General features: G+C 40.7%; 1 protein-coding gene across 2 annotated transcripts; it reads right to left on the bottom strand.

The window, feature by feature from the left end:
• Positions 1 to 93: 93 nt before the first annotated feature.
• LOC118556285 (galactose-specific lectin nattectin-like) lies at positions 94 to 4,765 on the bottom strand. Of its 2 annotated transcripts, XM_036129756.1 has the most exons (9): positions 4,713 to 4,765; positions 4,542 to 4,626; positions 4,242 to 4,292; positions 3,694 to 3,726; positions 3,424 to 3,474; positions 2,274 to 2,383; positions 2,049 to 2,183; positions 1,859 to 1,961; positions 94 to 402 (listed from the first exon to the last, which is right to left on the bottom strand). In XM_036129756.1, exons 2-9 carry the CDS (start codon positions 4,600 to 4,602, stop codon positions 242 to 244), a joined length of 705 nt encoding a protein of 234 aa, XP_035985649.1. In that variant the 5' UTR covers positions 4,603 to 4,626; positions 4,713 to 4,765; the 3' UTR covers positions 94 to 241. The 2 variants fall into 2 exon arrangements, with proteins under 2 accessions (XP_035985649.1, XP_035985650.1); XM_036129757.1 differs by lacking the exon at positions 3,694 to 3,726.
• Positions 4,766 to 16,077: the final 11,312 nt, after the last annotated feature.

Raw genomic sequence — 16,077 nt, 5'->3', positions numbered from 1 at the left:
AAATTATTTTTTTTAGATTAAGGAAATCTAAAAATTTTTTTAGATAAAGGAAGACTAAAGCATAATAATTGAAACACACACAGACCATTTCATTCTGATGCTTCAAAGGTTTATTTTTAAACAGAGAAAATCCAGATGCTGTTTCTTGTCGCTTCATTCCTTTGGTTGCGTTGCAGAGAGAGAGAGTAATGAGCGAAGCTTTGAAAAGGTAGAAAGAGCCCCTTTGGGTTATCTCAGAGGGTTAGGGCTTATAAGATGAATTTGGAAACAAACACCGAAGCACATCCTGTGGTTGTGGCGCTGACACCATTCCTCTGTGTGAACCCCGGAACCGCCAGACTCTCTTGGCACAGACGAAAGGACGGTATTCATGACAACCCAAATTATCCCAGCACTTGGCATCTAGAAACAATAACAATATGGTGAATCAGAGCTCTACAACTGGCGGTCGGACAGGACTACAGGCCGAGGATTACAACAACAATCTCTTTTCAAAGAGGAGTTAATCCACAGTTACTTGTCTACTGCTGAATTTTCACGTCTGGTCGGTCGTGAAGTTTCTTTATTTGCATCTGTCCCTTCATAGAAAGCCTCATGAAATTATTTTGTAAATAAATTAAAAAATGTTCTTCTTCTGCACCATTCTCTTCCGTCTTGTTATATTTGCTATCTGACTCTTTCGTTGGCATTGCTATGTTAGCGGGATGTTCATGCCTGCACATCTGAGGGGCCGGGGACTTTGATAAACAGACTAACATGAATTAGTCTTATTGGATGAAAATGACACATATTGTACTGACTGGCAACGAGAGCAAAGAGCTGTGGCCAAAGAATCCTTAAATAACATAAGAAACCAGCATGACGTCACAACAGACAGACAAAAGCATTAGGACGTACATACAAAGTCACCTAAAGCCGGGCATACACTGTACGAGTTTTTCAGTCGTGGTACTTATAAGGCCCGTTTACACTACACTTTTTTAACCGAGCCAAGTCGAGACCAGTCAGTTAACCAAGCCAAGACGACCGTTTACACACCACGCTATCCCGGTTCCTTGGTTGCTCCTCGCCTCTTAGTGACGATCTGCGGTACTGCTGCTCTCTGGGATTGAAGGCGGAAGCAGCAAATCAAAACGGCGGCTCCCATAACATTCAGGATGTTATGGTTAGACATAGAGTCGGCTTTTGGGAAGTGGATAAGACAAACAAACGTCTAATAAGGATTTACAGACGCAGGAAACAACGACAGACACTGAGGTTCATCACACTGCTAAGCAGAATCATCTCTGGAAATCGTGTGTCACGGTAAGGAAGCTAGTATTATTATGAATGTCTGAAATTTTTCTGAATGGAGTGTGAATCGGGACGGGAGGCACGGGGCGTCGGGGAGAATGGAGGGGAGAGAGGAAAGACGAGACGCACCGGAGGCCGCGCGGCACGGCCGACCGTCCGCCCGGCCCGCACCCACCCGGACGGCAAATTCGGCCCGATTCAAAAAATGCTCACACGACTGAAGAATCGGCCTGAAAAGGGCAAAAACTCGTACAGTTTAAGCCCGGCTTTACTAACACCCTATGGTTTAGATATTAGGAGACTAACTTAAGTAAACCAAAAATGGATTGAGGAGGCTGAAAAATCCAAAGTCTGACACATTTTATGAGAGACAAGATGTGGTAATTACTTTTTATTTCATAATAAAGGTGGTGCCTAATTAATCCTTATTTGCATGTCACCAATGCTTGAAACCCTTTCCTAAAACACCAGGGTTTCCCTGTGAGTTACCAAGAACAATTGAAAAATTCAGCAATATCTTGCTCTCTGTCAGTAACACATTCAGAAGTTTGAGACGTTAACTTACTGCTATAGTTCATCTGCAAACAGTGTTGTCCAAAACTGGGCTCTCCACGGCACCAGTTGGTGTAGTGGGAAGCACTTCCATCACTCCACAACCAAACCCCACGCTATAAAGAAAAAAAAAACATAAAATGAATGTTCTGTAGATATTATTCAGTGTTTCTCCAAACATCCGACTGTTCTGTTAAACATACCTCCTCTGCATCAGCGCCTCCGATCCATGCTTCTTTTAACGAATGTGTTGCACGCCGTATCAAGTCTTGGACAAAATGGTACTCGTCAATGTTGTGGATAGACGCAAGGTTCGCCCCCATGGACACACAGTTTTTCTGCGGTGGAGTCAAACAGAGAGTTGCGGTAAAGCAGAACATCATTTAACAGCGTGTGCAAGGGAAGGGTGTGCATGGTGACATTCGAACCTCAGCTTGAGCCCATCTCATGGGTTTTGGCATGAAGCGGAAGCAGCGGCGTTTGTGCTCATACCAGCCATCGGGACAATATCCAGACCTCTTGACCAGGTCAGAGTTTACTGACAAACATACAGAGTCGCTTATTTACACTTTACACGTCATTCTTTTCTCAGTTTTTGTGCTAACAATTGCTCATAAAATGCAACAATACCAATGATCAATGAAAATTCTAAATGGTGTAGTCTAAAATTAGCTAAAATTTTATAATTTATTAAATTTGCTTGACAACACTGAAATCCTTAAATTGGTGCAAAACAAATGTCTAAATCAACAAATAAAGATGACAAGATGATGCTGGTTAGTAATGCATCCCAAGAAGAAAAATAATGTCGTTTTTCTTGTGTTTCTTGTTTTTTTTCCGTTTTTTCATTTAACAGAGTTATAGGTCCAGTTAAAAAAAGGTGTGCAGCACGCATTGGTAAGAGAGAAATCAAAACTTTCCCAAATGTAATTGAAACATTTAACAATCTCACCAATGAACTCAACACTTAAAATAAGTAATATGATTTCTGTAAAATAAGGATATGCAAATGACTGTAAATCCAAAACATAAAGAGGTTTTGTTTGCCTGTTTCTTCTATTTTTTTATCATTTAGAAAGCTTTTTGAGTGTATTTTGAACACCCACAAAGCGATTTAAGTTGTTCTTTCTGCAAAATACTTTTTTTTTCAAATTTAGTTTAATAAATGCCAATGCCTACTGGATGCAAGAGATCCCATTCACTTTGAATTTAGAATAAGAAGGGGGATAAAATGATAAAATTTCGTACGTCTATATCTTTTTAGTAAGTGGCTTCAACATATATTTTAGTCCTTTTTAAACTTTTCCTCTTACAAACCTATTTTCTTTTATCCCTTTTGTCCAGAACAACAAACACCAGCAAACATGTGTGGTTCTTCTAAAGGTTTTGATTTAATTATTGCCGCTTCTAAAGTTTTCAAAATGGATTTTTTTTTCTCTGTAAGTGACAGGTTTGTTTTTTTACAGTAGTAATATTTAGGAAACCTGGATTTACAAAGTAATTCATCCCTTTTACTTGATTACAATGGAAGTCGTTAAATGAATACAAGATTACAAAAGTGGGAAAACATGAACTGACCTTCTGAAACGGTTTCCTCATTCTCAGTTTTGTCGTTTTCATCGGGAGAACCTGCAGGATTTATCATTAAATATCATCAACACGTTACAATGAAACAGGCTCCTTGAATGGGAACAGTTTGTCCAACACTGTTAGTGATGCAATTATTTTAAGACATTGGTTTTTCAATTAAAGAAATATCAAAAGGACATATCACACTTATGTGATCCCGCAGAATGCCATGTTAAAAAAACGTTTCCACAATCAGAAATATGGGAAACGGGAGCTCACCTTCTGGAAGAGTCTCAGGTTGATCATTGGCAGCTGGAAAACCGACAGATTTTCTCACTAAATATAACTAAAATAGTACACTGAAATATACTACTTGTTAGAATCGGCCCTTTATAATAGTCATTTACTTGTTATCAGCTGTGTTTGAATTGATATTTCACATATACTGATTAGTCTGTGTGAAAGGATAGCATTCATTTATTTATTTTATGATATTTCATTGAGATCTCCATTGCATTCATGTAATGTTTCTATGGAGAGAGTCCAGCATTGTACAACTTTATGTGTGGCCAAAATCAATTAGACTTTGACTTCTGAGAACTTAAGACTTTGACTCTATTTCTCGGGCTGCCAACAAAAGGAGTGGGGAATAAATAAAGCTGAAATACTTAAATCCTAAAATAAAATAGTTTGTCTAAAGCTTAACATATCACACATTTGATATTCCATGAAAGCTGATATTAGAAAATATTCAATCATATTTGACACAGAATTTCATGTTACGAGTTTTTGCCCATTAAACCAATATGGAGAAACGTTGAGCTCACCTTCTGCAGGAATTTCTTTAGTCTCACTTTCAGCCACAGCAACTGGAGAACCTTAAGATTTAATTAATATATTAAACCAAATACTCTGAAACATTGTTAATTGTCAGTAAACTATCGTTTTAACTTAATACCACGATTTAACGTCAGCTCAACAATTAAACTTTCATAACAAATGTACGGCTGAGGGGATTCCTTCTTTCTCTGTATCAGAGGTAGTTAAGGCTGTACCATAAGCTTGTTATGATGTTGAGAGAAAAGAAAAACATTACAGTTAGAATCCATATTTAAAGACAAACTCACCGGCAGCTTGGCTCAGAGCCATCAAGGCCAAGAGTAGAAACGGCAGAGTCAATATCTTCATGGTGGAGATTATGCAGATTTACACCTTAAAGTCAAAAAAGCAATGTATTAGCAATAATCACAGTCCCAGTAGAACCAGTAATGATGATGAACAGAAAGTTTGTAGCAAACCTGATGTAGATTGAACCTTTGCTCTGTGCCAGCCAGCACTTCTAGCCTTCATACTGGGATCACAGGAGGTATAAATACAGCTTGTGATGTTACAATCTTCCACAAAATGAGGAACTGACCATAAAAAAGGGAATTGATGCAGAAAACAACACAGAATTTAAAAATCTTTAACCTAAAATTGCATCATTACTGATAATAACCCCAGATTAATGCCTTATCTTTTCCCCTTGTCATGGCTGTGAGAACTGCACCAATAAGGAACTTGACAAGGGTGTCATGTCCCTTGCCAACGGTGTCAGTTTTTTAGATCAAAAACTGATCTAAAAGGAACAAATCATAAAAATCTATGGCTGACCTTGAACCAAAAAATAAAACAATTAAATGTGGTCTATTAAATATAAGGTCTCTCCCTCCAAAGACTAATGAATTGATTTCTGATAAACATATTGATTTATTTTGTCGCACAGAAACCTGGCTACAAGAGGACTACGTTAGTATAAATGAGTCAACTCCCTCCAATTATTCAAATTTCCACATTCCCAGATCTGTGGAAAGAGGAGGAGGAGTGGCAACCATCTTTCAGTCTGATTTATTAATTAGTCCCAGGCCAACTAATAACTACAGTTATTTTGAACATTTAACCCTCAGTTTCCCTTGTCCCAATTGCAAAGCAATAAAACCTATTCTGTTTGTTGTTTTGTATCGTCCACCGGGCCCTTACTCTCAGTTTTTGGATCAGTTGTCAGACTTCTTATCTGATTTGGTGATAAACACTGACAAGGTTATTATAGTGGGGGATTTCAACATTCATGTTGACACAGAATGTGATAACCTTAGTGTAGCCTTTAAAACTATCCTAGATTCAATTGGTTTTGCTTAAAATGTGCATAAACCGACGCACTCTTGGCTACATACTTTAGACCTTGTGCTGACATACGGCATTGATTGTGAAGAATTAACAGTATTTCCTCACAACCCTGTCCTATCTGATCATTTTTTAATAACATTTGAGTTTAATCTAAGTGAGTTCTTCACCCTCAAAAGAGGGTTCCATTATAGTAGATCTCTATCGCACAATGCTGCATCAAACTTTAAAGAGTCTGTCTCCCTTTTAAAATCGTCAGTATTGCAGAAATACCCTGCAGATAGCAGCAATGTTGTTTCTTCCCATTCACAAATAGATGTCTTTGTTAACGGTGTGACTTCGTCATTGCGTTCTGCATTCATTGGCTTCCTGTTAAATCAAGAATAGAATTTAAAATTCTCCTCCTCACATATAAAGCTCTTAATAATCAAGCTCCATCATATATCAGAGCTCTGATTACCCCGTATGTTCCTAACAGAGCACTTCGCTCTCAGACTGCAGGTCTGCTGGTGGTTCCTAGAGTCTCTAAAAGTAGAATGGGAGGCAGATCCTTTAGCTATCAGGCTCCTCTCCTGTGGAACCAACTCCCAGTTTTGGTCCATGAGGCAGACACCCTGTCTACTTTTAAGATTAATCTTAAAACTTTCCTTTTTGACAAAGCTTATAGTTAGAGTGGCTCATGTTAACCCTGAGCTACCTCTATAGTTATGCTGCTATAGGCTTAGGTTACTGGAGGACATCAGGGCCTATTTTTCTCACTCTACTGAGTTCTACTGTTCTTCAGTCTACTGTTCTCCAGTTTTGCATTGCATTACATTGAAATGACTGTTGTCATTTCAGCTTTTAACTTTTTGCTCTCTCTCTTTTTTCTTCATAGTAGGTACACCTGGTCTGACGTTCTGTTAACTGTGACATCATCCAGAGAAGACAGATTACCCGCTATTACCATCTAATGTAGAACAGATTACTGGATCAATGAGTGCTTCTGTGCTTTTTGACTACCCATGCTCACACTGATACCCGTTTGTCTGTGTACGGGGTTAAGACCAGAGCTGAAGGAACATCCCAACCAAGACGTCTAATCAATTCTACTCTTCTTTTCTTTTCTCCCGCTGCTGTAACGCTGAGTAATGAGTGAAGCAACCAGATTCAGGAGGTGGATTGTCTCTTTGGTCACTTGGCAAAGAGCAAATGGAATGTAGTCTGGAAAGAATGCTTTTAGCTCAACTAAACCTTACCCTGTTTTCTAATGCAAAATTAAATTTCTGTAGCATTGAAACAAGTTCGTCTTCGTGTGTTTTCTACGTTTTCAGTGGCTTCAGGGCACAACAACATTTTTAAGACAATAAAAGGACACAAAAAGCAGCTGGGCATTATGGAGTGGAAGGTTTCACGACATGCACTATAGCCACCATAAGATGTGGAGGTAATACTGACGTACATTTTATTTACTGGTCAAGTTTTGATCCACAAAGAACACGTTAACATGATTCTATGAAAATTGCTTTATTATTCATTATCAGTGCTTCAATCCTAAAATGATAGTTTATACATCTAGTGAAATGATGCCCTTTAACGATGTTCTCAAGGTCTTTGGCAGACAAGCAGTCCACAGCATCACATCCTTCGAGGTACTTTTCCATGCATTCATCGTTTCTTTTATGTCAAACTGTAGCATGTTCTGTTTGATTTAATTACTGTATGAGACTTGGATCTGGAAATTACATCAACCACAAATAAATTCCAGCTTTAACTTAAAAGACCAGAAGGTTTTGCAACCTGGTATCCTCAGAGTTCAGGCTAATTACATTTAGAGTGTAGAATCCAACATAAATGTTTAAAAAGAACTAAACACACAAACCAGTTATGTTCTTTTTTACATCTAATAATTTACTGGTAAGACAGACAGCAATCCGACAGAAAAAGGTATTATTCAACAGCCTAGTGCATGGAATCGTTCTGGGGAACTTGAGCAGATTGTGACACTGCAACAGAGGGAAGCAAAGATGTGAAGTGAGCTACCTGTGTCGTCAACTGTGCAAGTTCGATGTGAGTGGTCTGGTTGGCCATCTCCAGCCCAGTGAACCTGTGTTCACTTTGCCCCAATGCACTATCCTGATGCGGTCCCCCAGGGATTGGACATCTGAGGTGGGAGCAGGCCCCTGCTCAGCTGGGTCCATACTGTTCTGGTGAGATTGTCCTGACATGCTTCAGGAGCAGATGGACGCAGAGACTGAGTAGTTAGCAAGATTAGGTTGAATTGATTTTGTGGTACTCTTGGTCAGAGAGGCAGTGATCAGATCTGCAAGTTCAGTCAGTGGCCAGGGCAATCCTTTTAATCAGGGTTAGACAGAGGAAGCAGGTTTAGGCAGGCAGAGGAACTGGACAAGGTAGGAATCAGGCAGGATAGAGATATGTCAAACTTGGCTCATTCAAGCTTGAACATTTTTAATAACCTTTGAGTTCAATTTCACTGAGTTCTCCACCCTGTTGTGCAATCAGCCATGGGGGATAAATCAGACTGTAAGTTGAGAGCGACATGAAACGTGATATGTTTATAGGCATCAGGGGCCTGTTCTCACAGCACGGGGTGCCACTGTATAAAAAAAAACCCTGGCCACGGGCAAACACTCTCTTTGGCATGCTGATTTTTAACAGCAACATTTGAGGGACACCCACCTGGGTCCGAATGGAGCTTGGATGCCTGCAAACATTTGCAGTGCTGGCAATGCTATGTAATGTCTGTTCTCTGCAAAACCAACTTCAGAACTTAAACAGCCAACTGCCCTGGAAACGATCTGCTTTTAACCTTTCTTGGCTGTCGCAGGAAAGCTGAGCCAAAACTACACACGACAGTTTCCCGACGGCTGTACGGTGCCTAAACATTGGTACACTCCCTCCTCACCAGCGGCCACAGCTGGCACAAACCCAAAGGAAACACTTCTGACTGAGCGCAGTCCATCGGAGACCGTGTAAAGCACATACCAGGATAGTATGCACAAGGAGTTTCCACTGAGCTAGTGCTTGCTTGCTGCCCCGAGCCAGCTTTGATCTGAAGCAACTCCTTCCAAACGGACCACCCAAAGTCTACCAAGCAAACTCAAAGACGCAGGTTTGGCAGATTTAAGCAGGGAAAGTTTGAAATGGTTTGTTTTTAATGTGTTTCACTGTTTTAATGTTTGACCGAGGTAAACCAACGTGGCGTTTACGTGGAGCTGAAACTCTTTGAACAGATCAGTCCTGTGTAACTGCTAAAACTTAAATATTTTCCAAAATTTTTCAAACCTGAGGGGAAGATTAGCAATAGATGTGTGATCAGTTTGTGTCTTGTTCAATACAAGTTTTTTGAAGTAAAGGCCAAAATAAAGCAACCCTAAAAGTGTGTTAATGAAATGAATCAAACTTTAATTGAGCAGCAAATAGTTAGCTTCAAACTTTTGGAGGTTAACATGTTTTGCATACTTGCGAAAAAATTCCTGAAATGTAAAAGTTTAAGCTTTTGCAAGAGCTTGATAAAAGTACTGAATATGTATAGTTAGATACCACATAATGAAGACCTTAGTAAGAATGATTTAGCAATTTGTAAAACCATTACAGGAGGAACAGACACAAAATGACGGTTCAGAATATTTTCTTAACGTTCCACCACAACTGGAAGAAGGTAACTTAAGGTGAACTAGAGAATTAAACCAAAGGTTACCTGGTATTTTTCAGTCAGCATCTGAGATTACAAAAACCAAGGTGCTATTTTTCCAAAAGATTCTGTTTCAGACAAGACTCCATTCAAACATCCAAAGTTTTACATTTTTTATGAAATATTTGTTTTTTTTAGTCCGTCTCATTAGCAACAATGCTATTATGGTTTTTCAACTTCAGACTGGAGTCCAGTGTTTCGCCACCTTTGTTCTGCTTTTCGACACTCCATTTTTTCACTACGGACATGTGGAGCCCTTATCCACGGGTGTAACAGTTCATGTGTTTGTCCTGAAGAATTCCAGTTCAACACTGCCATTTTGCTATGCACATTTAGCAAACAAACACAGCACTGTTTGTACTCAAACACATATAGAATGTTTATGCGAAGGAATATCTGTGCAGAGCAAAAATCTGTAGTATAACTTTAAAAAGTGACACCAATACAAAACAGAGAGAACCAGCAATCACTAAACTCGTCTATTTGGGAATTTTAAGAAGGTTTATCGTATGTCTAAAATGTGAAAAATGGTTGACTGAACTAAAGTTTCTATCAGCTTTCACACTTTTCATGATGAAAAGTGTTGTTCCCTGTTTCCCTGTTGCCATCAGACTGTTTAACTCTATACTGGACTCTGCACCACATTTGCATAATTTTTTTGGCACTAACAACGTTGCTAAACTTTTACTATCCATTTGAAAAGCAAATAACTCAACATTTACTGCATTTTTGCACATATTATTTTGCACTGCACCATACGTTTCCATACAAATGCCTTTTTGCACCATTATTGTTGCATATAAACAATAGCTGAACATTGTTCTGCACAATGTTTTGCACAGTTTTTCTCCTGCATTGTTACATTCTGATCACTGCTGCACTTTATATTGTAATGTTTCCTTATTCTACCTGCATTCTCATCACTCTGTCATAAACTGCATGCAACGAAATTTCGTTCCCTATGCACTCTGTACATATAAAATGACAATAAAGTTGTCTAAGTGATCAGTTATGGTGAGTCAACTTGGCCCTGAAGAAGCAAAACTTCCCCTAAACCTCCCCACTACCAGCACCATGTGTTACTGTCTATATGGTATAATGTATATGAAATACTTACTGGTTTTATGCAAAGTTTCTAATTTGCTTGTGTAACAACCAGAAGGAATATACATAACTCAGAGGGGCTTTGGACTGTTTAGGCTTAGAGTAAAGATGGGGAAGTCTCCAATGAAACATGCCAGTTTCTCATGTGAAGCCCACAGTTGAAAGCATATAACATAATTAATGAAAAAAGTCAAGAATAAATTTAGCCACCCAAATGGAATTGTCCTTTTTAGAAATCCACTTTCAATTCAATTCAATTTATATAAATAAATACACGATACGTCATTTCAAGGCACTTCCCAAAGTCAAATTCAATCAGATTATACAAAAAATTGGTAAAAAAATGTACATGCAGATTAATGTTTGAGAAATAAACCTTTTTATTAGTAATGCATGGGCAGTGATGTTTAGAATGGTCACTAGAATATAACCTGTGTAGGGATAATGATTAAATGGAAACTTTACCGTTACAACAGTATGTGAAAGTCAAAGGACAGAGAAGATAAATTGTGGAATTTGGCCACAAATCCAAGTTAAAGGAGCGGGAGGGGGGACACTGACCAGACCCCCCCAGAGCAGAAGTTGAACAAGGACTGTGGTTCAGTCACTGACAGCTCAGCCACAAGATTTATCTCAACATGCAGGAGCCCAAGAGAGCTAAGGAGCTAAACTCTGAGTGAGTCTCTGCAGTCCTCAGTGCAGTAAATCCTTGTTTCTACTTCCCAAAAGTACATGAACATCTAAACAAACGGATCAGTGACTTGGTAGCTAGCAAGACTAATTGGAGGGATGCAGAACAGCCTGGGAAAAACTTAAGGGAAGAACAAAGCAATGACAATGCCTAAACACATAAGAAACATAGAAGGTTATGGAGAAAAACACAAAGGAATACAAACCAAGGGCAAAAAAACCCTGGCTCACACGTAATAGTATCTAGTGTGCAAAAGAAAGTGGTTGTTACTTAAGGATTTAAATTTTCCTTCAATGTATTTTTAGAGGAAGAATTTTACATAAACGTTTATACAACATATGTCTTAAGGTTTTGAATAGTTTGAAAAGAGTAGAAAAAGTAATCTGTAACATTCTTGTTTCTCCCTTATGGCGTTTGCAGTGAACATCTGTTCCCATTCACAGCTCTGAAACAATCGTCTTCATTGCCAGCTGACCTTTTACTGGTGCATATAAATATTCTTTCCCACACATTAAGTTCCTCTTCTTGTAACATCATTGCCAACCCCTTCTTGCAACAATCTTCACAGCCATGACAGGCACAAATTATAAGGTTTGGATTTTGGTCTATGTTGGATTATGACACAAGTTCAGAACCAGATCTGATCAAGGAGTGTAATACTACAGAATTGCTTTGTGTCATTTCCTCATTTTGTGGATGATGGCATGTTTAGAAGCTCTATAAGTAGCCTGATGTATAGAAGTGCATCTGTAAGTACCTGGACCCAAGCACCTGCAGGTGTTTGTGAGAGTCCGCTTGTGTATGTCAGGTTTATCCATGAGAAAAATGCTCAATAGTGGTTGTAAGGAGCCAAAGACCCGCCTCCCAGAGCACTAAAGCAGACCCCAGGTGAACCAGAACTTAGATGCCAGAAGAGACCCCCAGAGCAAAGGTGCCAAAGAAGGGCCAATACAGAGAAACTGCCTCCCCCATCTCAGGGAAGAGGAGAGACGGGTCCCAGGAAACCCCACATCAGCCACAAGCCAAAGCCTCCGGGAGCTGTGGGTACAAGCCCATGGGCTCCGCCGGCAGCCAGCTACACCAGAGTGGATCCGATGCCCAGGGGCACCCCATCCCTGACCGAGCCACCGGGGGCCAGGCCCCGCCGAGCAGCTACTAGTAGTAAGCCGGGGCCCGCATAAGCAACCAGCCCCAGACACCAAGGACCACCAACGCACCAGCGGGCCAAGTTGCAAGCCAGCAGAGTGGAGCAGGACAGGAGGGCGATGGGCTCCACACTTTATTCACAATTGCATCCATTGGGCACTTTGCCACAAGGGAGATGCGTTTCTTTTGAATGTTATTGATTAAGTAATTGTCACTTAGCTCTTTGGCCTGACTTCTCCTCAGATGCTCTCTCATAATTGGGTCAAACTGAACCAGTAGATGAACTTGTCCAAGGAGATTCCCATTTCCAGTCTCAAACAGTCTGTCAGAGTGGCCATGAAATGCTAGATTGTGCTCTTCCAGATGGTCAACAATCGCAATTAGTCTTGTCAGAACTTCTTTCCAGTGATTTACCTCAAGAGAAAGAAGATTTTGGTTCACCTGATCTATAGGCGTGTGTGTCTGAAGTTTCTGTGATAGATTGCCGCAAGCATCTACATGTGCAATGTGCTCAGCTGAAGCTGTAGCTTCTACTACACTACTATATTATACGTTTACATAGTTAAAAGGAGCAGAGACACATAAAAAGCACAGAAGCACACAATGATCCAGGAATCCCCCTAGGTTGTATGGTGATGGCAGATGACCTGCTTCCTCTGGATGATGTCACAGCTAACAGAATGCCAGACCAGGTGTACCTACTACGACAAGGAAAAAAAACAGACAGAACATAAATTTAAAGGTTGAAATAACAACAAACAATGTAAATTGGAGAACAGAAGGAGAACTCAGCAGAGTGAGAAAAATAGAGCCCGATGTCCTCCACCAGGCTAAGCCTAACTATAGCATAATTATAGAGGTAGCTCAGGGTAACTTAAGCCACTCTGACTAGAAGCTTCGTCAAAAAGGAAAGTTTTAAGTCTAGTCTTAAAAGTAGACGGGGTGTCTGTCTCATGGACCAAAACTGGGAGTTGGTTCGACAGATAAACTCTGAAACCTGACTTCAACTCCTCAAACAGGTCAATGCTCTGAAACTGCTAACACTAACTTTTTCCAGCATTTTCTAAATACACAGATTTTCCACAGATCTGTAATGGGGTACCGCGCACGTGACGTCACCGTCTCAAGAGCAACGCAGACAGGTACAGAACGCCCGTAGCAGCCAGTTATTACACGCGCAACAGAACCAGCGATACGACCGACTTTGCAGCCATTAAACTTTCCCAAGACGCACGGTTTACTGGTCGCACTGTCGAAGAACACACCAACATTCAGCTCAAACGATGGCTTGAGTGTCGAGGGCTTTAAAAGACCGGAAAACGGGCCGAGTTGATCGAACGGTAAGCTTTGTTTTGTTTGTTCCTGCGCGGCGGTCATATCAGGTGTGGGGGATGTGCGGCGGTCATGCTGTAGTCGGACGTTTTTTTTGTAATCACCGTCCAGGGATTGGTATATGTTTAATGTTTGTCTCATTTGAAATGTTTTTGAGTAGGCTATCCTGGTAGCAGGGTATCATGTTGGCGCCTGCTACCATGATAGCCTATATGCTATCATGGTAGCAGGCGCTTCATTATTAACATGTCGGCCACCAAAATACTCTTACCTGTTCACTACTTGATGTCGCTGGAATTGGGTCAGGATGTTCTTCGGTTGGGCCATTTCCTCTGACAAAATGCTTGCTACATATGTAGGCTGAACGCACCGGTGTACCCTGCGCACACATTTCTCCTTGGCAGTCTTGAATTTCGGGAAAGTAATGAAGAAAACATCCTTCATATGCGGCCGATCAGCGTACCTCGAGTCGCTGTTGCACGTTTCATAGCAACAATGTTTAAAAACCATGGTCTTAGATTTGGAAAAACAAGCGTTTTAACGAGTAAAACCTAGGCTAACGCACGTCTCTTTTAAAGCAAAACAGCGGCGGGTTTCCGGAGTTTGCCCTACTGCGTACCACGTGATGTGACGTTATTGTGACGTTACGTTTCTAAAAATAGCTCGCTCGCGGTACCCCATTGGTGCGGGTCTTGTTCAAGAGGAGTTTTTTTTAAGTAAAGGCTTAAATTACATAACCCTAAAACTAGTGGTGTCTAACGATAAAAAATTTTAACCGCTAATAGGCGCGATCATCAGCTCAGTTCTCACCCTCATACAGGTGATCAAAACATCATTCCTTTAAGCCAGGCCAATAACAACCCTAACGACTCCTCGTTACAGAGGAGTGGACCAGTTTTGGTTCAATCTGCTGGCTTAATAGCTTTAACGACCGCCCATTACTAAGGGGTGGACCTGTTTCTGTTGAATTTGCATGTTGTCTAAGCCAGTACAAAGGCCTTTGTTTGGGCAGTAGTATAAAGCTTGTTACTCCACATTACTCCAGATTTCAAGTTTTGATCCACAAAGAACACGTTAACATGATTCTATGAAAATTGCTTTATTATTCATTATCAGTGCTTCAATCCTAAAATGATAGTTTATACATCTAGTGAAATGATGCCCTTTAACGATGTTCTCAAGGTCTTTGGCAGACAAGCAGTCCACAGCATCACATCCTTCGAGGTACTTTTCCATGCATTCATCGTTTCTTTTATGTCAAACTGTAGCATGTTCTGTTTGATTTAATTACTGTATGAGACTTGGATCTGGAAATTACATCAACCACAAATAAATTCCAGCTTTAACTTAAAAGACCAGAAGGTTTTGCAACCTGGTATCCTCAGAGTTCAGGCTAATTACATTTAGAGTGTAGAATCCAACATAAATGTTTAAAAAGAACTAAACACACAAACCAGTTATGTTCTTTTTTACATCTAATAATTTACTGGTAAGACAGACAGCAATCCGACAGAAAAAGGTATTATTCAACAGCCTAGTGCATGGAATCGTTCTGGGGAACTTGAGCAGATTGTGACACTGCAACAGAGGGAAGCAAAGATGTGAAGTGAGCTACCTGTGTCGTCAACTGTGCAAGTTCGATGTGAGTGGTCTGGTTGGCCATCTCCAGCCCAGTGAACCTGTGTTCACTTTGCCCCAATGCACTATCCTGATGCGGTCCCCCAGGGAGTGGACATCTGAGGTGGGAGCAGGCCCCTGCTCAGCTGGGTCCATACTGTTCTGGTGAGATTGTCCTGACATGCTTCAGGAGCAGATGGACGCAGAGACTGAGTAGTTAGCAAGATTAGGTTGAATTGATTTTGTGGTACTCTTGGTCAGAGAGGCAGTGATCAGATCTGCAAGTTCAGTCAGTGGCCAGGGCAATCCTTTTAATCAGGGTTAGACAGAGGAAGCAGGTTTAGGCAGGCAGAGGAACTGGACAAGGTAGGAATCAGGCAGGATAGAGATATGTCAAACTTGGCTCATTCAAGCTTGAACATTTTTAATAACCTTTGAGTTCAATTTCACTGAGTTCTCCACCCTGTTGTGCAATCAGCCATGGGGGATAAATCAGACTGTAAGTTGAGAGCGACATGAAACGTGATATGTTTATAGGCATCAGGGGCCTGTTCTCACAGCACGGGGTGCCACTGTATAAAAAAAAACCCTGGCCACGGGCAAACACTCTCTTTGGCATGCTGATTTTTAACAGCAACATTTGAGGGACACCCACCTGGGTCCGAATGGAGCTTGGATGCCTGCAAACATTTGCAGTGCTGGCAATGCTATGTAATGTCTGTTCTCTGCAAAACCAACTTCAGAACTTAAACAGCCAACTGCCCTGGAAACGATCTGCTTTTAACCTTTCTTGGCTGTCGCAGGAAAGCTGAGCCAAAACTACACACGACAGTTTCCCGACGGCTGTACGGTGCCTAAACATTGGTACACTCCCTCCTCACCAGCGGCCACAGCTGGCACAAACCCAAAGGAAACA

The sequence above is a fragment of the Fundulus heteroclitus genome, unplaced genomic scaffold (genome assembly GCF_011125445.2).
Source record: "Fundulus heteroclitus isolate FHET01 unplaced genomic scaffold, MU-UCD_Fhet_4.1 scaffold_211, whole genome shotgun sequence".
NCBI lineage: Eukaryota > Metazoa > Chordata > Actinopteri > Cyprinodontiformes > Fundulidae > Fundulus > Fundulus heteroclitus.
Note: the sequence above shows the minus strand (reverse complement) of the source record. Positions and strands in the feature narration are given on the sequence as shown.

What these genes read in the sequence shown, in the direction of transcription:
- LOC118556285 (XM_036129756.1), bottom strand. Translation starts at nt 4,602, where the DNA reads ATGAAGATATTGACTCTGCCGTTTCTACTCTTGGCCTTGATGGCTCTG. An exon ending in ACCTGAGACTCTTCCAGAAG is followed by an intron (nt 3,475 to 3,693) that starts GTGAGCTCCCGT and finishes TAAATCCTGCAG; the next exon opens with GTTCTCCCGATGAAAACGAC. An exon ending in TGAGATGGGCTCAAGCTGAG is followed by an intron (nt 2,184 to 2,273) that starts GTTCGAATGTCA and finishes ACTCCACCGCAG; the next exon opens with AAAAACTGTGTGTCCATGGG.